The sequence below is a fragment of the Pithys albifrons genome, chromosome 24 (assembly GCF_047495875.1).
Source record: "Pithys albifrons albifrons isolate INPA30051 chromosome 24, PitAlb_v1, whole genome shotgun sequence".
NCBI lineage: Eukaryota > Metazoa > Chordata > Aves > Passeriformes > Thamnophilidae > Pithys > Pithys albifrons.
Genome location: NC_092481.1, coordinates 6,335,851 through 6,363,411, shown reverse-complemented (window position 1 = coordinate 6,363,411; position 27,561 = coordinate 6,335,851). Strand labels below are relative to the sequence as shown.

The 27,561-nt window shown below is 51.9% G+C and overlaps 1 protein-coding gene across 4 annotated transcripts in view; it reads right to left on the bottom strand.

Annotated features, from left to right (window-relative positions):
- NFYC (nuclear transcription factor Y subunit gamma) overlaps positions 1-27,561 on the bottom strand; it is a 129,484-nt gene that overhangs the window by 6,024 nt on the left and 95,899 nt on the right. The window contains exons 2-7 of one of the 4 annotated variants that reach the window (XM_071576486.1): positions 20,363-20,427; positions 12,177-12,289; positions 8,435-8,506; positions 6,375-6,488; positions 5,338-5,433; positions 641-814 (exon numbers count right to left, since the gene is read on the bottom strand). In XM_071576486.1, coding sequence (XP_071432587.1) covers positions 641-814; positions 5,338-5,433; positions 6,375-6,488; positions 8,435-8,506; positions 12,177-12,281 — 561 coding nt within the window. In that variant the 5' untranslated portion in view covers positions 12,282-12,289; positions 20,363-20,427. Of the gene's footprint in view, positions 1-640; positions 815-5,337; positions 5,434-6,374; positions 6,489-8,434; positions 8,507-12,176; positions 12,290-20,362; positions 20,482-27,561 lie in introns of those variants that run through there. The other 3 variants (XM_071576487.1, XM_071576484.1, XM_071576485.1) reach the window with 3 other exon arrangements.

Genomic DNA, 27,561 nt, shown 5'->3' with positions numbered 1-27,561 from the left:
GGTCACAGAATCCCAGACTGTTCTGAGTTGGGAGGGACCCACAAGGATCATCGAGTCCAACTCTTCAGTCAAGGGCCCACACTGGGGATTGAACCCATGACCTTGGCATTATTGCAACCAAGTTTTAACCAACTGTGGTGTCCCTGTCCATGGCACGGGGTGGCACTGGATGAGCTTTAAGGTTCACAGACTGAACAGTTAAGAATCACAGACCATTCTGAGTTGGGAGGGACCCACAAGGATCATCGAGTCCAACTCTTCAGTCAAAGGCCCACAGAGGGGATTGAACCCATGACCTTGGGCATTATTGCAACCAAGTTTTAACCAACTGTGGTGTCCCTGTCCATGGCAGGGGGTGGCACTGGATGAGTTTTAAGGTTCCTCCCAACCCAACCCATTCACAGAATCCCAGACTATTCTGAGTTGGAAGGGACCAAAAGGATCATCGAGTCCAACTCTTGGCCCACAGAGGGGATTGAACCCATGACCTTGGGCATTATTACAACCAAGTTTTAACCAACTGAGCTCATCTCACAGTTCCTCCCAACCCAACCCATTCCATGATCTCCATGTTGTCACTGCCAGTTCTGAGCAGTCCCTCACCCAGCGAGCCCAGGCCTTGCCAGAGCTCCCAACTCACCTGTCCTTGCTGAGGCTGGGCAATGATGATCTGCCCTGGCTGGATGGTGGTGGTGGACGTGGTGGTCTGCTGGCCCTGCTGCTGGCCCTGCACCTGCACTGCTGCAGGCTGTTGGGCCAGGGTGAAGTAATACTGCACAGGCTCAGCTGGGGTGACAGCCTGGCGAACCTCCTCCTGCAGCACAGGGAGACACCGGGCAGTGGGCAGGGAATGGCAGCACCCAGCCCTGAACACCCCCCTGAGCAACCCCCTGAACAGCCCCCCAAACATCCCCCCCAAGCATCCCCCCCAAACATTCCCCTGAACACCCTTCTGAACACCCCTCTGAACATCCCCCTGAGCACCCCCCTGAGCAACCCCCTGAACAGCCCCTTTGAACAGCCCTCTGAACATCCCCCTCAACAACCCCCTGAACATCCCTCTGAACACTCCTCTGAACATCCCTCTGAACAACACCCTGAACACCCCTCTGAACATCCCCCTGAACACCCCTCTGAACATCCCCCTGAACACCCCTCTGAACACCCCCCTGAACGACCCCCTGAACATCCCTCTGAACATCCCCCTGAACAGCCTCCTTGAACACCCCTCTGAACATCCCCCTGAACATCCCCCTGAACACCCCTCAGAACACCCCTCTGAACATCCCCCTGAACAACACCCTGAACAACACCCTGAACATCCCTCTGAACATCCCCCTGAACATCCTCTCTGACCATCCCCCTGAACACTCCCCGAACACGCCCCTGAACATCCCCCTGAACAACCCCCTTGAACATCCCTCTGAACACCCCCCCATGGGAAACCATCCTTAATGCCCTGTTTGGAACAGTCCAACCAAATAAACCTGATAAATCCCAACAGTATCCTCATTTATTCAGCTGTATGGAAATCAAAGCCATTCCCAATAAACTATGGCTAATAAAGGAGTCACCAATGAGATGTTGTCGTCAGTGTGAGAAGGAAATGAATTAAATTACCATAGTTGAAATCCATGCAATTCCTCATCAGTAAATTCCATCATTGCCTGTGTTATCTCAACACAGGAAGAATTGCAAATGCAGCAGGAAGATTTGCAGAGCCTCATCTACCACCAAACCCCTCCTTAGCTCCCAACACACACCCTCAGCCCAGCTCTCATGTTAAACCCTGGGAATAACAGTCATGGACTTGATGTAACTGTCAAGCCTTTAGTCAGTTATTTAAATCCAGCTTTTCCAGACTGAGAAGAATTTCCTGCTGGGTGTTTCCAGCTGATTCTGCTGGTGTGAAGAACCAAAGGCTCTGCTCTAACTCATTGTCACAGCACAGGCTGTGATCCTGCTGCTTTGTTTTATCTCAGGAGAGAAAAATCACTTATATTTCAGGCAGAGCAGTGGATTTTCAGAGATTAGGGTAAGTGGTGAGTCGTTAACAGTGGAGAAGCAGAATTCCTAAGCTCCCCAGAGCAGCTGGATGTGGCCCTGAGGGAAGGGCAGCTCCCAGACGTTCACTCCATGGCAGAAGGCGTAAACAATCCTCTCCCAGCCACCTCGAGTTCACAGCTGAGAGTGTAGGATGTTTACACGTGCTACAACATGGCACAGTCCCACTTCCCCCAGCCTGTTCCACTCAGCCTTGCTCCTGGATTCCCACTGGGCAGGAAAAGCAAAACTCACATTAAACCAGATGTCTAGATGGGCAGTGGCCTTGAGTGAAGAGCCTGGTCACTTAGATGCTGTTTTTTCAGCATCTCAAGACTTGTTACTGGGAGGTTTCTCACCAGAAAATCACCCCCCAAGGACTAAACTGATCCCACTGGCTGTGAACAACAAGAGCTTCTCAGCCTGGCTCTCACCACCACGATCCCACAGCCAAACACTGAGAACACTTCCTGCTCCTGCAGCTCCCTGGTTACTCCTACTCACTTCACCAGTTCCTTTGGGGGAGGGATTAATACCAAATTTAAATATATTTTCACCAGGGCATGTCTCCAGTGAGCCACAAAACCACAGGCACTGAAGAGCTGTGGCTGTTCTAAGCCCAGTCCTCAGGCTGGTTATTTCTGAAGTGCTCCAATCCTCAATTCCTGCCTGAATCCTGAAATAATTATGGCAACTGAGTATTTCTTTAGGTATCTATTCCAGGTTCAGTTGCATTTGCTACAGGCAGGAATGGCTTTAAGTCCAAATCTGCTTGAACTATTCTCTATCCCATCGTTTTCCATCTTTTATTTCCCAGCCCCAGCTGTAGTTACCAGAGCAACTCAATTGCAGGGAACCAACACGATTGCAGGGAACCAACACGATTCCAGGGAACCAACACGACTGCAGGGAACCAACACGACTGCAGGGAACCAACACAACTGCAGGGAATCAACACGACTGCAGGGAACCAACACGATTGCAGGGAACCAACACAACTGCAGGGAACCAACACGATTCCAGGGAACCAACACGACTGCAGGGAGCCAACACGACTGCAGGGAACCAACACGACTGCAGGGAACCAACACGATTCCAGGGAACCAACACGATTCCAGGGAACCAACACGACTGCAGGGAACCAACACGACTGCAGGGAACCAACACGACTGCAGGGAACCAACACGACTGCAGGGAACCAACACGATTGCAGGGAACCAACACGTTTCCAGGGAACCAACACAACTGCAGGGAACCAACACGATTCCAGGGAACCAACACGACTGCAGGGAACCAACACGACTGCAGGGAACCAACACGATTCCAGGGAACCAACACGATTCCAGGGAACCAACACGATTCCAGGGAACCAACACGACTGCAGGGAACCAACACGATTCCAGGGAACCAACACGATTGCAGGGAACCAACACGACTGCAGGGAACCAACACGACTGCAGGGAACCAACACGACTGCAGGGAACCAACACGATTCCAGGGAACCAACACGATTCCAGGGAACCAACACTGACTTGTCAAACAGTCTTTTCTGTGGCAGAGATAAAACACAGATTGTACCCCCAGCCAAAAAACCAGCACAGGCAGCACTTCTCAGCACAGGATGATTTTCCCCTGCAAAGCCCTGACCTACATTCCAAGGGGGCAGCTCCTTCTCCATTAAAGTGCTCCTGCTGGAAGAGCCATTCCTGGTGATCCAGCAGAGCTCACAGAGCAGTGAGAGACAGATCCCTCCAACCTCTTTCCAACCAAACCCCAACAGGATTTTATGGCTGATGCTTTGCCATCCAACAGCTCTGCAGGACACACTATCCCAGATGAAGGGAACACTCTTGCTGAAATACTTCAGGAATTCATTTCTTACAGAACTTGGATGTTCTGTAATCATCTTGATGTGCATCAAAAGGCTCCAGCAAGGAGAAGACACGGGCAATGTTCTCCCTCCCAAACAAGGAGTACTTCTAAAAACAGCAAAGTGAAAGAGGCACCTCGAGGAAAGAGAAGGGAATTTACAGTGCCAGGATGAACCTGTCACTTATTGCAGCCCAAAAAGCAACTTCAGTTTGCCTTCCCCCACCAAGCACAGCACCAAGAGCAGCTGTACAGGCTGCTCTGCCTTTTATTTAGTACCAGACTGATGAGTTTTGGACAAATCAGAGTGCAGAGCTCCCAGCACACTGCACTGGAGCCTTGGGGTGCTGCTGGTTTCACTCACAGTTTCCTGAAGCAGCAAGAAGGGCTGTCCTTATTTACCAGACAATTATCCTGCTTTTGGAAAGCACAAAATGAGGTTAAACTCGACTCAGGAGCCCATCCCAAAGGGGGAGGTGGGAATTCCCTTCCTTTGCCCACCACTTCAGTAGCACCACAAGAACCTTGAGGGGAAAGGTAAAAACCAGCAGGCTCCAAAATGCAGGGGTACAATGGAAATGCTGCTCTCTACACTCAGCAGATGCAATTCTGCATGTTGTCCAAGATTTATATTGAATAGAAAATAAATAAACATGTCAAAGACAAACCTCCAAGTCAAACACTTGCCAGAAGGTGTTTCACATTATCCCAAACTCCCCAGTGAAGCTGCTTTAAGGACCATCTTGGATTTTTTCAAAGGACAACACCCTGAAAACCTTCAGAAGTATCAGAAAAGCAGCTGAAGGAGTTGCTGGAACGTTGTTTTAACTTTTTTAATTGCTGGACAATGTTCAAGGAGCAGCACTATCCAGGCAGAGCTGCTCCCTGGAAGAGATGCCCTGATGGAATCCCAGGTTTTTTATCAACCAACTTGCAAGGAAAAGGGAAGAGCCATCACTGCCCAGGCCCCCCAGCTGAGAGCAGCAGCCTGCTGCTGTAAACATCCGACTGAAAGCTCCTGCCAGCACCTTCCAGCTTCCAGTCAAGGATGTTTACAGGAGCCCTGGCTGCCCCAAGGGAGGCAGGAGGGGCATTTCTAACCCAGGAAACCTGTTTCTCCCTTTACAAGCACAAGGATGGGACTCAACACACTTTTTAAAGTTAATTTTTTATCATTTGGTATCAGAACTATTCAGTGGTTTGGTTGGTTGGTTGGTTTTGTTGAGTAACCCCCAAGTTAGGTTTGTGGAAATCTCCATTCAAACTCTATTTCCATAAAAAAACAATTTAAGAACTTGGAAATTAAAGCAAATAAAAGAGAGGCACAAAGCTCATGTTTAAAGCTGATTCTGCACTGCTCTGATTTAACCAGAGACTGGAATCACACCGAGGGAAGGACAAGGACTGAACCACCCTGTGTCTCACCTGGCGCTTCGGAGGCTTCAGCTCGTCCCTCGGAACGATATCGATCAGGAAATCAAACTGATCAAACTTTGTGATTGCCATGGCAATGTCATTCCTCTGCAACAACAGGGAGAAAAAGAAAACCCCTCCTCAGCTTCAGGACTCTGCTTTGTCACTGAAGTTAGAGCTGTTTGTAGCTCAGTCAAGAGGGGATGTCTTCGCCACCTCCCAGGTTTTGGTACCAACAACACCTTCTTGTGCTGAGCCTCCAAAATGTGCAATAAGAGGATCTTACAGTCATTTATTCACCCACCACAGAAACCCCTGCAAACCACTGCACAGGGCTCATGGCAACCACCACAAGGTTAAAAAAGAGGGAATTCTTCTAAAAATTACTGAAAAATCCCAAATGTATCTGAGAAACAGCTTTGCACAAAGAAAGACCAGGATGCCTGTCCCTCTATTCCCTGTGATCATAATCAGTATATGCACAATCTGAGGTGGGGATGGGACAAAAGAATGAACTGAAGGATCACAGGGTTTTGTTCAGGGCAAGGGAATCCCAAGGGATGACAGAACAAGCTCCAGCACGTGGAGAGGAAAGAAAAAAGAAAAAGCCTTTCAGCTGCAGTGGTAAACACAGGGGCTCAAGTTGCTGTGTCCAAAACATGCCTCGTGTTGTGGAAACAAAGGGCTGGGGCAGGTTTGGGAGCAGGTTGGGAACAGGGGTGGGAGAAGCAAGGGCTGGAAGAGGGGAAAGGCCGGGAGGAGAAGCAAGGGCTGGGAGGAGAAGGGCTGGGGGGAGCAGGGCTGGGAGGAGAAGGGCTGGGAGGAGAAGCAAGGGCCGGGGGGAGAAGGACTGGGGGGAGAAGGGCTGGGGGGAGAAGGGCTGGGGGGAGAAGGGCTGGGGGGAGAAGGGCTGGGGGGAGAAGGGCCGGGGGGGCAGAAGGGCCGGGGGGGCAGAAGGGCTGGGAGGAGCAGGGCTGGGAGGAGCAGGGCTGGGAGGAGCAGGGCTGGGAGTGGGTTGGAAGCAGCTGGGGCAGGAGCAGCTCCGTTACCTGCAGAGTCCTGCGCTTGTTGTCCTCGGTGTGGATCCAGGCTCGCAGGGTGAGCTCCGTGATGAAGATCTGAGCAGCCTTGGCAAACAGCACAGGGGCCTCTGCACTGATCATCTGCAACCAAACACAGCTCAGTGCAAGGGTTTCCATCAGGGTGCAAAGGGGAACTTTGCCATTTGGGTGAAGTCTGAGTGTTGTCTGTGGATTTGGGGGTTTATCAGCCACTGAACTGGGCCCTCATCCTTTTCCAGGGATTATCAACACAACTCATTTCTCAGGAGCTCATTGAAATGTTAAAGGTTGCCCTGACAGTTTAACACTGAGAAAAACAACAGGAAAAAGAACAGACCATTCTCTTTTCTCTCTGCAACAGGACAAGGGGGCACAACAGGCTCAAGCTCTGCCAGTGGAAATTGAAGTTGGAGATCAGGAAAAAATTCTTTGCAGAGAGAGTGCTCAGGGATTGGAATGGGCTGCCCAGAGAGGGGGTGGATTCCCCATCCCTGGAGGTTTTTCAACTGAGCTTGGCCGTGGCACTGAGTGCCATGATCTGGTAAAGGGACTGGAGTTGGACTTGATGATCTCAGAGGTCTTTTCCAACCCAATCCATTCTATGATTCTGTGGATGTGGCACTGAGTGAGAATCCACCATGTCTTGATCCAACCCTACTGTGATCACCAGCCCAGGGTACTCTGTGCCCTGGGCTGGTGATCACAGTGGGGTTGGATCAAGGGTTGATGATCTCAGAGGTCTCTTCCAACCCAACCGAGAAGAGCAACGAGACTGGAGAAGGGACTGGAGCACAAGTGCTGTGGGGAGAGGCTGAGGGAGCTGGGGGTGTTCAGCCTGGAGAAGAGGAGGCTCAGAGGTGACCTCAGCACTGTCTGGAACTCCCTGAAGGGAAGTTCTGGCCAGCTGGGGGTTGGTCTCTTCTCCCAGGCACTCAGCAATAGGACAAGGGGGCACGATGGGCTCAAGCTCTGCCAGGGGAAATTGAAGTTGGAGAGCAGAAAAAAATTCTTTGCAGAGAGAGTGCTCAGGGATTGGAATGGGCTGCCCAGAGAGGGGGTGGATTCCCCATCCCTGGAGGTTTTTCAGCTGAGCTTGGCCGTGGCACTGAGTGCCATGATCTGGTAAAGGGACTGGAGTTGGACCAAGGGTTGGACTTGATGATCTCAGAGGGCTTTTCCAACCCAATCCATTCTATGATTCTGTGGATGTGGCACTGAGTGAGAATCCACCATGTCTTGATCCAACCCCACTGGGAGAATCCACCATGTCTTGATCCAACCCTACTGTGATCACCAGCCCAGGGCACTCCGTGCCCTGGGCTGGTGATCACAGTGGGGTTGGATCAAGGGTTGGACTTGCTGATCTCAGAGGTCTTTTCCAACCCAATCCATTCTATGATTCTGTAAATTAAGTGACAGTTTTCCAGCTTAAAAACCAGGGAAGTTTGGAGCAGCCCAAGGGGCAAACCCTGCAGGTTCCTCCTTTTCTTTCCCTCTGTACCAGGGAGTTTTCATCAGGCAGTTCCTGTGTCATGGCTCAAATACTGGTATCAAAATTACCCACCTCAATTAGTGGTTATTTATCCATAAATGTGTGTTATTTCAATTTTTAAGTGATGCCAATCTACTGGTATCAAAGGCAGGTTAATCCACCTCAATTAGTGCTTATTTTTCCATAAAAACTGGCACTAAACACTCTAAAGATTTGTGAAGGGAAGAACAGAGGAAAACAAGGAGGAAACTTGAGAAAAGACAGTTAAAAAACAGGAAATACCCAGAATTATTTCTGCATTTATTATACCATTAGAGTGGTGTTAACACAAGCAAACAAACCTGCAAAAGTCTTCATGAAAATCCCAAATGTTTTTGCTTTCCCAGCTTTAATTAGACAAGGGCAGGGAACTTTGCATTCAGTACAACTGCTAAGAAATGCTTTAAAAATAATATTAATGTTGATAAGAATAATGAATTTCAAGGAATTGCAGCTGCACCATCCATCAAAAGGATCAGAAATACTTTAGGAAAAAAAAAAAAAACCCTGAGTGTACCTTCACATCTTCATCCAACTTCATGATCTTCTTGATGCGAGCCAAGGGCAGCTCTTGGACTCTGAAGTCTTTCTGCAAAGAGATTCACATTTGAGAGACTCTTTACTGATATTTAATTGAAAATAAAGGTAAAAAACAATGGTCAGGCAGGTCTGTATTTTCTGGAATTCAATTGGATAAAATGCATTTATTTTTCTCTCAGCTATGGCAGCTTCTCCTCCTGTCTGTGGTTTATACTGATTTAATTCTACTCAAACCTTCTGTCAGACATTTGGATTTCCTATTTCACCCCCAAACTGAAGTGGGTTTTGCAGCACAGAATGTTTCTAATATTTCCCATTTCTCCATCTATTTATATTGGAAGTGACCAAGTCAATGAAGTTTCCTGGGCCCTGGAAAAAACTGGAATTCACCAAAAATCAGAAGAGAAAATGAAACCAAACAAGGACTGGAGGAAAACTTTGTTTTATTTTTACTTCCCTGTTGCCCCATCCTAATTTTGGGTTTAAAAACCTTGCAAGAACCTTGTTTAAAAAGATCTTAATTTTTTAGGTGGATTTCTTGCTATTTTGGTGGTTTAGGAGCCAAAATGTGCATGAGAGGAAGAACCAAAGTGTTCCTTGGAGAGAGTTCCAGGGTCAGGAAAACCACCAAACTTCACTGAAGCTTCTCCCATTCCTGAAGATAAAATTGGAATTAAAATAAATATATCAATCCAAAGTGGTGCTTACAAAGGGAGAGAGGCTGAGGCTGCAATCCCACCCCACAGGAATGCAGAATTCCTGCTCACAAAGGGCTGCTAAAAAAAAAATCATCTTCTTTCCTAACAAAAATGTCATAGAAAAATAATAGGAAAAGTCATTTCTCCAGGGGAAAAACACTGCAGGACGTGCTGGGGAAACAAAAGGGGGGGAAATGCTGAAAATGCTCTTTTCTAGTCTAAATTTCTGTCCTAAAATTCTTCCTAGTGAAGAAAAATAGGGATGTTGTGTGTGGGCCAGGCAGGGCTCCAGCAGGGGCATCTCATTTAATTCATATACAGCACATTCAGTAGGTTTATATTTATTATTTTTATGTGTATATATATGAAAAAAAAGCTTTCTGTGCTAAATTCTACAGAGAAATAGGAATATGGTGCTCCTGATTAACTTGGGGTGGGGATGGCCTTGCAAGGAGTGCTCAGGGTTGTGCCATCCTGAGAGAAAAGTGGGAATTTTGGGGCAGGTTTGGGGCAGGTTTGGGGCAGGAAGAGGGTTGGGATCTGCTCTTGAACACACAACACACTCTGGGTGGCCTTTGCAACCAGCACATAAACAAGTTAAGGGGTTGTTGAGACATGGGAAAAAAATCCCAAAGGGTTTTCTGAGAGGGGTTTTATTGTTGTTTTGGGGGAGGTTTTACTGGTTTTCCTTTTTAAAGGGTCTCGTCAGCTTTGACTGAGACACAGAAAGGAGAAAATGCCTCATTTGTGGCACTGAATGGTTCTAATATCAAATTCAGTTTTAATATCAACAGTTTTAGTATCAAATTCAGGTTTAGTATCAGCTTCAGTTTCAGTATCAACTTCAGGTTTAGCATCAGCTTCAGGTTTAGCATCAGCTTCAGGTTTAGGATCAGCTTCAGGTTTAGGATCAGCTTCAGGTTTAGGATCAGCTTCAGGTTTAGCATCAGCTTCAGGTTTAGCATCAGCTTCAGGTTTAGCATCAGCTTCAGGTTTAGGATCAGCTGAACAGGCAAACCTCAGAAATTTCCTCCACTAAAAAGAGATTTAGAAGAGAAATGTAGAACAGAAACCACCATTTTCCCCTGGTTTTCTTTCCCCACCACATCCTGCAGGGTTTTTTCCCTGGAGAAATGACTGTGCACAGGTGGAACACTGAAAATCTTTAGATTTAGAGAGAGAGAATGGGGAAAATTGTGAGAAATGAAGCTGCTTTATTGCTTTAAGGCCATGCCACATAACTCAAACCAACAGCACGAGCAGGACTGGCCCCCACCCAGCAGGACAAGCCTCACACACCAATTTCTCCTCTTTTCTTTTCTCCAAATTAGGTCTGGATGTTTCCACAAACTCCTTGTGTGGCTGCAAAGCTTAAACTCAGCCTAGGCCTGGGTTTTGTTTCTCCAAGTTTGGGCTCCACTTCTCCCCATTCTCCAGAAACTCTGGGTTGCTCCCTTGGGATTCTCCCTGAATTTCTGCTCCTGGTGGCACTTTGCAAAAGCCCCAAACCAGGCAGGAACAGCCCCAAAAAGCAGGTGACCAACTCCTTTCACCCCCTGGCAGTTTATTGACACCCACACAAGAAATTCCAGGGTTTGGTTGGGGGGTCACAGCACTGGAATGTTTTCCCATGATCCCTTTTTTTCCTCCCCAACTCCACTGCCCTCAGTTCCATTCCCATCCAATGAATTCCTAACTTGCAAAGCAATAAATAGATCCCACAACAGTTAAAAATTAAGCTGCCCATACTTGAGAAGCTGCACAATAAACCCCTTTGATGTGGAGATGAAGCCAAACCACAGCTCCTGAACACAAGAATTGACTGTGCTGAAAGAGGAAAGCAATTAATTCTAGTTATGCATACAAATTTCTACATCTGTTTCTTTAATCAACTATCTGCACACAGGCTGAAAAAAGCAGTTTATCTTTGGACTGGTGGATTGGGGGGTTTTACTTTGAAGAGCCTGTCGTGGACTGGAGTTCTTTTGTTTTCACATTAAAAGCACAGGAGGGTCATTTCAGGCCCAGTGGATCACAGGAATGTATCAATCTCCCCTGAAAAGTCATTTTTATTACATGCCCTTGTTCCCACATCTCTTCTGGGGATGGAAAAAAATAGAAGCTCCTTAGTCCAGTTCTTATTCTCAGCCCAGCCAGGATTTTTTTAATCAAGCATCTCTAAATTAATAAAGCACCTGATAATGACACACTTGGCATTCAGGATTCTCAACAAAGGAGATGCTTCTGGAACAGGGCACAGAAGTTCTGGACAGCAGTTTAAGCCCAAAAATTCATTCACAAAATTGGAATTACGAGGTAATTGTGCAGGAGAGGAGGCACCAAAGTGTTCCTGGTCAGGAAAAAGATTAAGTTGGATTTTGAACAGTGAATTCCCAAGGCCTGTCCCTTTGGTGAGGACAAGGGAGGCCTCACATGCTGGTCATAGAATTATAGAATTCACATTTATGGTTCAGAATATGAAGAGTGGGAGGTGTGTCCTCAAATCCCTCAATCCTGTGCCAGCTGAAACAGCCTCTGGCAGCTCCACCTGTACCTGTGGCTATTTTAGGCCCCCTTCTCTTTTCCCTCACTACCAGAATTCCTGTGATCCTCCAGGATGCAGCCACAGCCACCACTGAGCCTCTTAAAACAACCTTTAAACCACTTTTGTCTCCTGTTCAGCCCAGAAGGAGCTGAAGGTTTCACTGTTCACTCTGATGCCCAGAGAGGTTGTGGATTCCCCATCCCTGGAGTGTCCAAGGCCAGGCTGGAGCATCCTGGAGCTCTCAAAGGTGTCCCTGCCCATGGCAGGGGTGGAATGAGATGAGCTTTAAGGTCCCTCCAACCCAAACTGTTCCATGATTGTGTTTCTATCTCCAGTTTTTTGGCCAACAGCCCATCTGGGTGATTCTCAGCTCCTCAGCCCACCTTGCCCAGGGCAAACAGCCACTTTTCCCAGATCCCAGCAGGAATTCTGTTCAGGCAGAGGTTCCTTTGGCTCCCCCAGCCTGGCACACTCACCATGGCAAGGCTGCGAATCTCCTCCATCACCCGGGGCCAGAAGGACTGCAGGCTCTGCTGGGCATCGCTGCTCCCGGCCGTGCCAAAGCCGCCATCCGTGGACATCCTGCCAGCTGGAGACACCAAACCACCAGTGAGACACCAGGGAGGGCACCAGGCAGGGCAGCCCATGCTCAGGGCAAGGGGGAATGGCTTCGGACTGACAGGGAACAGGATTGGATGGGATGGTGGGAAGGAATCCTTCCCTGGGAGGATTCCCAGAGAATCTGTGGCTGCTCCATCCCTGGAAGTGTCCAAGGATAGAATCATAGAATGGATTAGGTTGGAAAAGACCTCCAAGATCAGCAAGTTCAACTCTTGATCCAACCCTACTGTCATCACCAGCCCAGGGCACCTGCCCCCCAACCCAATGGGACACACCTGCCCCCAACAGCCACCCCAACCCACCTATGGGACACACCTGCCCCCCAACAGCCACCCCAACCCACCTATGGGACACACCTGCCCCAGACAGCCAACACACCTATGGGACACACCTGCCCCCCAACCCACCTATGGGACACACCTGCCCCAAACAGCCAACACACCTATGGGACACACCTGCCCCAAACAGCCAACACACCTATGGGACACACCTGCCCCAAACAGCCAACACACCTATGGGATACACCTGGTCCCAACAGCCAACACACCTATGGGATACACCTGCCCCCAACAGCCAACACACCTATGGGACACACCTGCCCCCCAATAGCCACCCCAACCCACCTATGGGACACACCTGCCCCCAACAGCCAACCCAACCCACCCATGGGACACACCTGCCCCCAACAGCCAACCCAACCCACCCATGGGACACACCTGCCCCCAACAGCCAACCCAACCCACCCATGGGACACACCTGCCCCCAACAGCCACCCCAACCCATCTATGGGACACACCTGCCCTCAACAGCCACCCCAACCCACCTATGGGACACACCTGCCCCAAACAGCCAAAACACCTATGGGATACACCTGGTCCCAACAGCCAACACACCTATGGGACACACCTGGTCCCAACAGCCAACCCAACCCACCTATGGGACACACCTGCCCCCCAACAGCCACTCCAACCCACCTATGGGACACACCTGCCCCCCAACCCACCTATGGGACACACCTGCTCCCAACAGCCACCCCAACCCACCTATGGGACACACCTGCCCCCAACAGCCAACCCATCCATGGGACACACCTGCCCCCAAGAGCCAACACACCTATGGGACACACCTGCCCCAAACAGCCAACACACCTATGGGATACACCTGCCCCAAACAGCCAACACACCTATGGGATACACCTGGTCCCAACAGCCACCCCAACCCACCTATGGGACACACCTGGTCCCCAACAGCCACCCCAACCCACCTATGGGACACACCTGCCCCCCAACCCACCTATAGGACACACCTGCCCCCCAACAGCCACCCCAACCCACCTATGGGATACACCTGCCCCCAACAGCCACCCCAACCCACCTATGGGACACACCTGCCCCCAACAGCCACCCCAACCCACCTATGGGATACACCTGCCCCCAACAGCCACCCCAACCCACCTATGGGACACACCTGCCCCCCAACAGCCACCCCAACCCACCTATGGGATACACCTGCCCCCAACAGCCAACCCAACCCACCTATGGGACACACCTGCCCCCAACAGCCACCCCAACCCACCTATGGGACACACCTGCCCTCAACAGCCACCCCAACCCACCTATGGGATACACCTGGTCCCAACAGCCACCCCAACCCACCTATGGGACACACCTGCCCCCAACAGCCAACCCAACCCACCTATGGGATACATCTGGTCCCAACAGCCACCCCAACCCACCTATGGCACACACCTGGTCCCAACAGCCACCCCAACCCACCTATGGCACACACCTGCCCCCCAACAGCCACCCCAACCCACCTATGGGACACACCTGCCCCAAACAGCCAAAACACCTATGGGATACACCTGGTCCCAACAGCCAACACACCTATGGGACACACCTGGTCCCACCAGCCAACACACCTATGGGACACACCTGGTCCCAACAGCCACCCCAACCCACCTATGGGACACACCTGTCCCCCAACAGCCACCCCAACCCACCTATGGGACACACCTGCCCCCAACAGCCACCCCACCTCCCCAGCCTGGAATACACCCAGGAACACAAACATCTTGTTTCCAGACCGAGGGGAAGAGAAACTAAAGGCCAAAACCAGCTGAGAAGTGGGCAGAAAATGCCCAGAGGTGATTACAGAGCACATTAACAGGCACATCCCAACAGCTTCACCAGCAGCACCGGCAATTAGAGCTTTTCTGCTCACCCGAGCACGACACCTTGGCCAAACATTAAACTTCCCAAATCCTGGGGCAGCTGACAAATGTGCAACAGCTTCACTTCACAGGAGAGCAAAGGGAGCATGAAGACACCTCTGGTGCCTGTGGCTGGGGCTTTGCTGGGACTGTTTTCCTGAACAGATGCTCTTTCCTGGGTGTCCTGGGAAGGGGGAAGCAGCCAAATGGAGCAGCCTCCCCCCGGACAATCCGCCATTTCAGCAGGAACTGAGATGGAAAACACAAACTGCAGGAAAATCACAAATAAACCCAAGATCTCTGAGCTTGCAATTCCACCCAGAGCAGGTATCCAGGGCTGTTTGTCTGGAAAAACACCAGCCAGGAGCAGCCCAGCAGCCCCAGCCACAGCCACGGGACAGTCCCAGCCATCCCCAAGTGAGTTTGGGAATGGGAACACAAGGACAACGTCCCCATCCAGGGAGGGTCATGGCACAGCTTCTCCCAAGCTGGACCTGACTTAGGGAGTCACCCAAACAGGGTGGGGAGCAGATCTAAATGGGATTTATCCAAATATCCAAAGGGATATGCAAACAGCCAGAGGGAAGGAATGAAGAGCCTCAGGGCTCTCAACAACTCGGCAGCACCATCACCTACCACAGGTCCTGGTGCTGGCAGAAATGGCAGGTCCTTTGCCCACAAACCAGCCCCATTTTCCCAGGATTTAGGGCATGGCAAAGAGCCTGTTGTGTTACATGGCAAAAGCAGCACATTCCATCCAAGAGTCTCAAAAAATGGCTAAAACTGAAGTAGAACAGAAGCTGGAAAGAGACAGAAGCTCAAACGTTCTGCCCTAAATTACAGCTACAAACAAGGAGAACACACAAATATTTCTGGAAACAAATCCCTCCAACCACGAGACAAACACACATTCACCACCTCCATGTTTAGAAGGTTCTTACCCCTCAAAAAAAAAACCCACACAAAACTCTTCTGAAGTGGTTTTACAACCACCACCATCCCCCAAAACTCACGAGTTAATTATTAGGAAACAGCATTAAAGAGGAAATTCATTGTTTGTTCTGTTTGGTGTTTTAAATACATCATTTTTACCAAAAAAAAAACCCCAAACCCAAAAAAAACCCACCCCAAACCCCCCAAAAAAACCCCCTGGAAGTCTGAAGAATAAAAGCAGAGCCAAAAAGTGAGTATTTAGACAACACTAATCCCAGCATTCCATGATCCTTCCTTGCAGCAGGAACTGCCCACACGACACGTTTCGGGAGCCCGTCCTTGATTTAAAAGTAAAATGTATTTGAATGTCTGAAAAAGGAGCTTTGTGTGGCAAGAAGTGCCAGACACCTGATCCTGGCAGGTCAGGAGGAACAATCCAGCAACCCACAACTGGTTTCCCAAGAAGAATAAAGAGAGTTTGACACCAGTTCAGCAACACGTTCCTTTAAACAGGAGCAAAGGAGGAAGAACCTTCACCAGCTGCTCTTGCTCAACTCAGAGCAATTTCCAGCACCAAAATATCAACTGGAGAAAAAATCCAGAGTTTGAAGTGGACTCTGAGAGCAAATTGCAGCCCCACAGCACCTGTTTTTGCAAGATATCCTGCCCAAATATATTTGATTTTAATGTTGGGTGGTGATGGGCTAAAATTGCTCCAGAATAAAATTCCCTGTGAATTCTCTCTGGTTTGGGATCTCCTCAAACCAACAGACACAATTCCTTTCATGAAATAACGTCCAATTTATTTCCATTCCAGTTCCACAGAGGCTGAGCATGGCTGGGAACTCCAAAGGGCCAGAAAAAACACCATAAAATTACTTTTGGTTGCTCTGGGAGGTGCCAAGAGCAGGAAAAATAATTAATTTTGTTTGTTATCAATGGGTTTTTTTCCTTCTACCTCCACACTGAGGCCTTGCCTGCTCAATTATAGATAATTAATAATCAATAATGAGCACCCTGAGCCAGGCTGGCACCACCAACTGGGATCTGCTGAACAAACCAAGCCTGAAATCTTGGAAAAAAAGGACCAGTGTTTGGAGCAGCTTTGAACAAACCCAACACCACCAACCCTGGACAGTTTGGGGCTCAAGGACCTCCCAGTTCCAGCCCTTTCCAAGGGTTCCACTACCCCAGGTTGTTCCAGCCTGGCCTTGGACACTCTGGGAATTCCATCTCAGCTCCTCAACACTCCCACAGGGAAGAATTTCTCCCAATACCCCAATTTCTCCCAATTTCCCAATTCCTCCCAATATCTCCCAATTTCTCCCAATATCTCCCAATTTCCCCCAATTTCTCCCAACATCCCAATTTCTCCCAAAACCCCAATTTCTCCCAATATCTCCCAATTTCTCCCAATATCTCCCAATTTCCCCCAATTTCTCCCAACATCCCAATTTCTCCCAATATCTTCCAATTTCTCCCAATATCCCCAATTTCTCCCAATATCCCCAATTTCTTCCAACATCCCAATTTCTTCCAACATCCCAATTTCTCCCAATATCCCCAATTTCTCCATTTCTCCCAATATCCCAATTTCTCCCAATCTCTCCCAACATCCCAATTTCTCCCAATATCCCCAATTTCTCCCAATATCCCCAATTTCTCCATTTCCACCAATATCCCAATTTCTCCCAATATCTCCCAATTTCTCCCAATATCTCCCAATTTCCCCCAACATCCCAATTTCCCCCAACATCCCAATTTCCCCCAACATCCCAATTTCCCCCAACATCTCCCAATTTCTCCCAACATCTCCCAATTTCTCCCAACATCTCCCAATATCCCAATTTCTCCCAATATCCCAATTTCTCCCAATATCTCCCAATCTCTCCCAACATCCCAATTTCTCCCAATATCCCCAATACCCCAATTTCTCCATTTCCACCAATATCCCAATTTCTCCCAATATCTCCCAATTTCTCCCAATATCTCCCAATTTCTCCCAACATCCCAATTTCCCCCAGTATCCCAATTTCCCCCCAATATCCCAATTTCTCCCAACATCTCCCAATTTCTCCCAACATCCCAATTTCCCCCAATATCTCCCAATTTCTCCCAACATCTCCCAATATCCCAATTCCTCCCAATTTTTCCCAATATCCCAATTTTTCCCAACATCCCAATTCCTCCCAATATCCCAATTTCTCCCAATATCTCCCAATTTCTCCCAACATCTCCCAATATCCCAATTTCTCCCAATATCCCAATTCCTCCCAATTTTTCCCAATATCCCAATTTTTCCCAACATCCCAATTCCTCCCAATATCCAGCCCTGCCCTCTGGCCCTGGGAGACCCTTCCCCCTTTTCCTGTCCCTCCAGACCCTTTCCCAAGGTCCCTCTCCAGCTTCCAAGCCCATCCTAACAAAGAGGAAGCAGAAACACTTCCAAATAAATGAAATATAATTAACTGTATAACCCCCCACTCACCCACAATCAGTTCAGCACTAATTGCCTGGGGATAATCAAGGCATAAAAACTTCCATCATTATGGACAGGCAACAAATTAAGAGTTAATTGCCCCAAACCAGGCCCAGAACAGAACAGGAGATTTAACACTGGATTTATTCCTCTGAATTTGCAGGAATTCCCTTCCAGTTCCAGAAAATCCAACCCGGCCCCTCAGGCAGTGGGAAAAGGGATCAACACAAACTCAGGGAATTCTCTTGATACAAACATCAAATCCCGAGTTTTTTAGGAATTTAAAACAAGTTTTTATAGAAGGTTATTTCAAGAGTTAAAAATATCTGTGAGTTTTGTTATTTTGGGGAAAAAACCTGAATAAAAGGGATGATTTTAAGGGACTGAAGGGATAATTTTCTGCACTTACAGATGTTTATATTTCTTTTTTTCTGTATAAAAATATCCAGTTCTGTTGGTTTGTGATGAATGTTCTTTACCTGGGTAAGTTCAATTATCAAATTATCAAAGTTCAAATTAATTATTTTCCCACCAACAGCCTCAAGTTTTCCCCTCCTGAGCTCAGCAAATCTCACAACCTGAACTGCACCACGGGTGGTTCAATCAGGGGTTTATCTCTTTTATTTTAGTTTTTTTTACTTTAAAAAATGGATTCTTTATTAGAAACACCCCTCTTCTCTTCCTCTTCTTCCTCCTCCTCCTCTCCTTCTCCTCCTCCTCCTCCTCTTCCTCCTCCTCCTCTTCTTCTCCTCCTCCTCCTCTTCCTCCTCCTCCTCCTCCTCTTCTCCTCCTCCTCCTCCTCCTCTTCTTCCTCCTCCTCCTCCTCTCCTCCTCCTCCTCTCCCTCCTCCTCCTCCTCTCCCTCCTCCTCCTCCTCTTCTTCTCCTCCTCCTCCTCTTCCTCCTCCTCCTCTCCTTCTCCTCCTCTTCCTCCTCTCCTTCTCCTCCTCTTCTTCCTCCTCCTCCTCTCCTCCTCTCCTTCTCCTCCTCCTCCTCTTCCTCCTCCTCCTCTTCTTCCTCCTCCTCCTCTTCTTCCTCCTCCTCCTCTCCTCCTCTTCCTCCTCCTCCTCTTCCTCCTCCTCCTCTTCCTCCTCCTCCTCCTCCTCCTCCTCCTCCTCCTCCTCCTGGGGATGGGATAACCCCAAGGATGGCTCAGGATGAAGCCCAAGCCCTGGGAATCCTGACAGGAGGCAGAGCAGGTTCCTGGGCCGTTATAAAACTCCATAAAACCAACAATGGAACCACCAATTATTTTCCAAAATAACACTTTTAAAACCAATAATGAAGCACCAGGAGGGGGGAAAGGCTGAGGGGAGGGCAGTGCCACCCCCAAATGACACTCTGGGGATGGAATAACCAAGGGATGGCTCAGGATGAAGCCCAAGCCCTGGAATCCTGACAGAAGGAGCTGAGCAGCAACCTGAGCCTGGACCTGCTTGATAAAACCCTCCAGAACCAACTTACACAATGGAATCACCACTTATTTTCCAAAATAGCACTTTTAAAACCAATAATGAAGCACCAGGAGGGGGGAAAGGCTGAGGGGAGGGCAGTGCCACCCCCAAATGACACTCTGGGACCTCCATTCAAATTAAACCTCCCCAAATGACACTCTGGGGATGGAATAACCCCAAGGATGGCTCAGGATGAAGCCCAAGCCCTGGAATCCTGACAGGAGGCAGAGCAGGTTCTTCAGCTTTTATAAAACCAACTTACACAATGGAATCACTCCTTATTTTCCAAAATAACACTTTTAAGGACAACAACGAGGCACCAGGAGGGGGGAAAGGGTGAGGGGAGGGCAGTGCCACCCCGAGAGGGCACAACCAGAGGACCTCCCCACCGAAACCCAACTCTCCAACCCTTCTCCCCCGACTCTCCGCCGTGTCCTCGGTGCCCTCCGTTTCTCCGCCCGGTTTCGCTCCACTTTGTGGGTTTTATTCGGTCCAAAGTGCCGCGCACAAACTTTGTCCTTCGCGGGGCCGCTCCGAGCGCGGGGATCTCAAGGTCACTCGTGCAGGCCCAGCTGCTCCGAGTTGTGCGGCGGCACGGCGGGCCCGGGGGGGCTCCCGGGGGGCCCCGCACCGCCGGTAAGGCCGGACCCCACCGGGACTCGCCGTGCCCGTCCCCGGTAAACGCGAGCACAAAGCGCCGCCGGGCCCCGCTGCCATCGCCGCCGGGCCGGGGCAGTCCCCAGAGCACCGCGGGGAGTGGGACCCGCCGCTCCCACCGCCCTCCCGCGCCCCCCACCCAACCCACCACCGGCCGCGGGGGCAGCACCGGGGGCGGAATCTCCGTTTGGACGCCCGGGCCTTACGCGGGCAGCTCCTCCCGCGGCTCCCACCGCGCTGGGCGAGCATCCCCCGGCCCTGGGCCTGTCCCTGCGCCCTCCCCCGAGCCCTCTGCCCCCCGCACTCACCCCGGGCGGGGGGTCCGGGCCGTGCCCATGGCGGGTCCCCCCTCGGGCCGGGCCGGGCCGGGCCGTGCCCGCGGCCCCTTTAACGGCGGCGGCTCCGCGCGCCCCGCTGCGCGCGCCCGGCCCGCCCCCCGCCCGCGCCCATTGGCTGAGCGCCCCGCGGCCCCCCGCGCCCATTGGCTGAGCGCCCCGCGGCCCCCCGCGCCCATTGGCTGCGCCTCCTCCTCCGCCCCGCGCCCATTGGCGCAGCCTCGCCGGGCCGCTTCCTGCTTTTAAAGTTACCTTGAGCGGCGGCCGCAGGGGTCAGGCCTGGCCCCGCCCCCCGAGCGATCCCATTGGCTGAGCCGCTCACGAGGGAAGGGGCGGCACGGCCGCTGATTGGCCCGCCCGCCTGTCAGTCCCGGGGCCGTGCCATGGGATCCTTCCAGAGGAGCTGGAAGGGCCTCTGGAGACCCCCCTGTCCAACCCCCTGCCCGGGCAGGGGCACAGGAATGGCCCCGGACAGGGACACTCCACCCCCTCCCTGGGCAGCTGCTCCAGGCTCTGCCACCGCCATGGAACAAAGTTGTGCCTCCTGTTGGGGTGGAACTTGGGGTGTTTTAATTTATGGCCTTTGCTCCTTGTGCCGTCACTGACAGCACTGAAGGGAGTGTGGGACCACCCCGTGAGAGCCCCGGGGGTGTTTGTGGGGAGTGGGGTTTGTGGGGAGTGGGGTTTGTGGGGATTGGTGTTTGTGGGGATTGGTGTTTGTGGGGATTGGTGTTTGTGGGGAGTGGGGTTTGTGGGGATTGGGGTTTGTGTGGATTGATATTTGATGGATTGATGTTTGTGGGGATTGGTGTTTGTGGGGATTGGTGTTTGTGGGGATTGGAGTTTGTGTGGATTGGTGTTTGTGGGGATTGGTGTTTGTGGGGATTGGTGTTTGTGGGGATTGGTGTTTGTGGGGATTGATATTTGGATTGGTGTTTGTGGGGATTGGTGTTTGTGGGGATTGGTGTTTGTGGGGAGTGGGGTTTGTGGGGATTGGTGTTTGTATGGATTGGTGTTTATAGGGATTGGGGTTTGTGGGGATTGGTGTTTGTGTGGATTGGTGTTTGTGTGGATTGGTGTTTGTGTGGATTGGTGTTTGTAGGGATTGGTGTTTGTGTGGATTGGTGTTTGTAGGGATTGGTGTTTGTGGGGATTGGGGTTTGTGGGGATTGGGGTTTGTGGGGATTGGGGTTTGTGGGGATTGATATTTGTATGGATTGGTGTTTGTGGGGATTGGAGTTTGTGTGGATTGGTGTTTGTGTGGATTGGGGTTTGTGTGGATTGGGGTTTGTGGGGATTGGGGTTTGTGGGGATTGGAGTTTGTGTGGATTGGTGTTTGTGTGGATTGGTGTTTGTAGGGATTGGTGTTTGTGGGGATTGGTGTTTGTAGGGATTGGTGTTTGTGTGGATTGATGGGATGTTTGATGTCTCCCTCTCTCTACAGAGTGCTCAGGGATTGGAATGGGCTGCCCAGAGAGGGGGTGGATTCCCCATCCCTGGAGGTGTTTAAGGTGACATTGGACGTGGCACTGAGTGCCATGATCTGGTAACCAAACTGGGGTTGGACTTGGTGATCCCAGAGGTCTCTTCCAGCCCAGCTGATTCCATGATTGATGGATCCCCTCTCAGCCTTCCCTCCTCCACCCTGCCCAGCCCCAGCTCCCGCAGTGTCTCCTCACCACAGAGATGCCCCAGATGCCCCTCGTGCCCCTCCCCAGCAGCTCCTGCTCCTCCTGGTGAGGAGGGGCCAGACCTGGGCACAGCTCTGGATGTGCCTCCCAGGCTCGAGCTCCCTCCCTGCCCTGGCCACGCTGGCCCAGGTGGGTGTTTCCTGGTGGGAACAGGCACCTTGTTCCCTCCTGGCTGAATTCCCATGGGAAGGACTCCCCATGGAGATCCAGGAATCATCCAGAGCTGGGCCATCCATTCCCACTCCCACGTGTCTGCAGAGACCAACAAATAACCCATAAAATGAGAAAAAACCCACAGGTCGTTTTTGCAGCTCCCTGATCAGCACCTGCTGCCCTGGGCAGGCCGATCCCTCTGCCATTCCCAGATCCCTCTGCCATTCCCAGATCCCTCTGCCATTCCCAGATCCCTCTGCCATTCCCAGATCCCACTGCCATTCCCAGCGATCCCTCTGCCATTCCCAGATCCCTCTGCCATTCCCAGCCGATCCCTCTGCCATTCCCAGCCGATCCCTCTGCCATTCCCAGATCCCTCTGCCATTCCCAGATCCCTCTGCCATTCCCAGATCCCTCTGCCATTCCCAGATCCCTCTGCCATTCCCAGCGATCCCTCTGCCATTCCCAGCTGATCCCTCTGCCATTCCCAGCCGATCCCTCTGCCATTCCCAGCCAATCCCTCTGCCATTCCCAGATCCCTCTGCCATTCCCACATCCCACTGCCATTCCCAGATCCCTCTGCCATTCCCAGCCGATCCCTCTGCCATTCCCAGCCGATCCCTCTGCCATTCCCAGCCGATCCCTCTGCCATTCCCAGCCGATCCCTCTGCCATTCCCAGCGATCCCTCTGCCATTCCCAGCTGATCCCTCTGCCATTCCCAGCTGATCCCTCTGCCATTCCCAGCGATCCCTCTGCCATTCCCAGCCGATCCCTCTGCCCTTTCCAGCTGATCCCTCTGCCATTCCCAGCGATCCCTCTGCCATTCCCAGCGATCCCTCTGCCATTCCCAGCCGATCCCTCTGCCATTCCCAGCCTATCCCTCTGCCATTCCCAGCCGATCCCTCTGCCATTCCCAGCGATCCCTCTGCCATTCCCAGCCTATCCCTCTGCCATTCCCAGCCGATCCCTCTGCCATTCCCAGATCCCTCTGCCATTCCCAGCTGATCCCTCTGCCATTCCCAGCTGATCCCTCTGCCATTCCCAGCTGATCCCTCTGCCATTCCCAGCTGATCCCTCTGCCATTCCCAGCTGATCCCTCTGCCATTCCCAGCTGATCCCTCTGCCATTCCCAGCTGATCCCTCTGCCATTCCCTGATCCCTCTGCCATTCCCAGCGATCCCTCTGCCATTCCCAGCGGGAATTGCTGGATTGTTCACCTCCCACCCACAAACCCTTCACAGCTTTAACCCCCTCCAGCCTCACCCTCTCCAAGCCTCCAGCACCCCTTTGGATGGGATGGAAAGCTGGGAATGTGTTGTCCAAGCATTTTATCCCATGGAAAAGCAATTCCCAGCAGATCATCAACAACACCCCGACAGGTTTTCCAGCTGCAATCCAAGATATAATTTACTGCTTGGAAAGAACATGCTGATGGGATTATCCAGAGGGAAAAAAATGGGAAGCAGAGCTAAGGCTTGACTAGTCCTGCAGATTAAATCAGTTAGATAGAGAGGAGAGATTAATTCAAAAATAGACCTTCCTGGTGGCTCAGGCAATACAAGTGGTTAAAATATGTCTTTAAAATAAATAAATAAACTCTATTCCCTTCCTGTGTCATTCCTCAGATAAAAGCTGGGGCCTGGAAGCCACGGAATTCTGACTATTGGAGGTATGTGAGGTACTTCTGGTGGTATGAAACCAAACCCAAGCAGTCCCAGCACCTTTCCTGAGGAATAGGGGAATGCCTGGCTGGAATTCCCACTGCCCAAGCACATTCCCATGTGCTTTGTCACATCCCAAGGGATCCCCTGTCACCCCCAGACCACCTTCCTGTCACCCCCAGACCACCTTCCTGCCACCCCCCAGACCACCTTCCTGCACCCTCCAGACCACCTTCCTGCCACCCCCAGACCACCTTCCTGCTACCCCCAGACCACTTCCCTGCACCCTCCAGACCACCTTCCTGCCACCCCCAGACCACCTCCCTGCCACCCCCAGACCACCTCCCTGCCACCCCCCAGACCACCTTCCTGCCACCCCCAGACCACCTCCCTGTCACCCCCAGACCACCTTCCTGCCACCCCCAGACCACCTTCCTGCATCCCCCAGACCACCTTCCTGCCACCCCCCAGACCACCTTCCTGCCACCCCCAGACCACCTTCCTGCACCCAATTTCAGGAACAGCCACGGGAACAACCCACTGAGCTGCTGCTTTTAGTAAGTTATTTAAGTATTTAATAATTCCTCATGACACCAAAACTGAGCAATTTTGGCAATCCCTGAAATAAAGGGTTTATTTGGGGGGGAAACCCCACCCCAATTAATTTGGGGAAGTTCTAAAATAAAGGGTTTATTTGTGAGGGAAAAACCAACCAAATTACCTTTGGGAAGGCCTAAAGTAAAGGGTTTATTTAGGGAAAAATCCCCACTAAGTTGATTTGGGAAGCCCTGCAGGAATGGGTCTGTTTCAATCATTGCTGCTGTTCGTGCTCTGAAATCACCAAGGGTTGAGGAACACTCAGGAATTGCTGAAATCCCACTTGGAAGATTTAACAGGACCTGAAGGGAGTGGATGAAAGAGATGGAGAGAGAGATTTCCAAGGGCCTGGAGGGGCAGGACACAAGGAATGGCTTCCCAGTGCCAGAGGGCAGGTTAGGTGGGATAGTGGGAAGGAATTCCTGGCTGGGAGGGTGGGCAGGCCCTGGCACAGCTTGGGCAGAGCAGCTGTGGCTGTTCCAGCCCTGGGAGTGTCCCAGGCCAGGCTGGAGCAATCTGGGACAGTGGGAGGTGTCCCTGCCCATGGAATGGGATGAGCTTTGGGGAGGTGTCCCTGCCCATGGAATGGGATGAGCTTTGAGGAGGTGTCCCTGCCCATGGAATGGGATGAGCTTTGAGGAGGTGTCCCTGACCATGGAATGGGATGAGCTTTGGGGAGGTGTCCCTGCCCATGGAATGGGATGAGCTTTGAGGAGGTGTCCCTGCCCATGGAATGGGATGAGCTTTGAGGAGGTGTCCCTGCCCATGGAATGGGATGAGCTTTGAGGTGCCTCCAACCCAAACCATCCTGGGACTTAAAGCAACTGGAAGAGGGAATTCTCTCCCAGGGAAGGAGATGGATGTTGAGATGGATCTGGAGAGAGGCAGGAAGAGACAGGCTGGGGGTTCAGCCTGGAAAGGACAAGGCTCCAGGGACAGCTGAGACCTTGCAGGACCTGGAGGGGCTCCAGGAGAGCTGGGAAGGGACTGGGGACAAGGGATGGAGGGACAGGACACAGGGAATGGCTTCCCATGGACAGAGGGAGGGATAGGGGGGATATTGGGAAGGAATTCCTGGCTGGGAGGGTGGGGAGGGGCTGGAATGGAATTCCCAGAGCAGCTGTGGCTGCCCCATCCCTGGGAGTGTCCCAGGCCAGGCTGGAGCAACCTGGGACAGTGGGAGGTGTCCCTGCCCATGGCAGGGGGTGGGACTGGATCAGCTTTAAGGTCCTTTCCAGCCCAAACCATTCTGGGATTCTCTGAACTACAGAACTACTGGGAAAACCAGGAGAAAGGAACATCCTGAACTCCCTCCCCTGTGGCTGCACTTTGCAGGTTGTGGCTTTCCAAGGAATCCCTGAACGTTATTCCTGTGGGGCAGGAGAATGTGCATGGACAAAGAGTGCTTGTCTTTGGGAAGTGCAGAGCAAGGAGGGCCAGAGCAGCCAGGCAGGAGTGCCCAGGACAAGGTCACAGCCAAGGGGAGCCACCGGAGACCCCGCAGGGCCAGCCCCAATTCCCACCTGGAGCCAGGAATTCACAGATTTGGGCCATGACTGGAAACTCTAAAACTACCCCAAAATGGAGAATCATGGAATGTCCTGAGCTGGAAGGATCATCCAGTGCAACTCCTGGCCCTGCACAGACACCCCAACACCCCAACAATCCCACCCTGTGCCCTGCACAGACACCCCAACAATCCCACCCTGACCCTGCACAGACACCCCAACAATCCCATCCTGTGTCCTGCACAGACACCCCAACAATCCCACCCTGGCCCTGCACAGACACCCCAACAATCCCATCCTGTCTCTGCACAGACACCCCAACAATCCCACCCTGTGCCCTGCACAGACACCCCAACAATCCCACCCTGTGCCCTGCACAGACACCCCAACAATCCCACCCTGACCCTGCACAGACACCCCAACAATCCCACCCTGACCCTGCACAGACACCCCAACAATCCCACCCAGAGCATCATCCAAACCCTCCTGGAGCTCTGGCAGCCTCGGGGCCGTGCCCACTGCCCTGGGGAGCCTGGTCAGTGCCCACCACCCTCTGGGGGAAGAACCTTTCCCTGAGATGCCACCTGACCCTCCCTGGCACAGCTCCAGCCCTTCCCTGGGTGCTGTCCCTGGTTAGGATGGAGCCAGGCATGACATCCCTGGGCCCATGACAGTCCCTGGGCCCAGCCAGTCGAGGCTGTCACAGATCCCAGATCACCTGAGGACAAACAGACCCAGCAGGAATAGCCCAGTCCAAAAACAGAACCTAATTTAAGGAGGGCAGGGATAAACCTAAGAAAAGACAGGGATGTTGCCAAGGGCAACAGCAGCCAAGGATGCTGGAGGGCCCAGGAGGTCTGTTTTGTAGGACTGGAGGGAAAGGTAACCACAAAGTGTTTGCTGAGCCAGGTTTGAATCAGAGACAGCCAAGAGTTATTCCTAAATATAAGACAAAGGTCTCCAAAGATGCTCTGGAGAGTCACACTCCAAAAGACAGAACTATTGTTTTTCCTGTGAAACCCCAGAGCCTGCCAGAGCTCCAGGTGCTGGAGCTGCCCTGGGACACAGCTGAAAATCGAATGGAAACCTGAACATCCGACTCTTTACCCCCTTTTCTTTGCAATGGGGCAGCCGTGAGGCTGCGGGGGGGCCGGGACGGGGGGGCCCGAGCTCCGCCAGCCCCGAGGCCCTTCCGGTTCGATCCCTCTCCAGTTTGGGTTCCCCCCGGGTCAGTCTCTCCAGTTCAGGCCCTCCCGGTTTGGGTCCCCCTGACCGAGTCCCCTCCCTGCTCGAGTCCCCCTGGCCGAGCTTCCCCGGATTCGGGTCCACCGAGCCGAGGCCCCCCCCTCGGTTCGGGTCCCCCTGGCCGAGTCCCCCCCCGGTTCGGACTCTCCAGGTTCGGGTCCCCTCAGGTTCGGGTCCCCCCGGCCGAGTCCCCCTCAGGTTCGGGTCCCTCCCCGTTCAGCCCCCCCGGTTCGGGTCCCCTCAGGTTCGGGTCCCCCCGGCCGGGTCCCCCTCGGGTCCGGGTCCCTCCCGGTTCAGTCCCCCCGGTTCAGGTCCC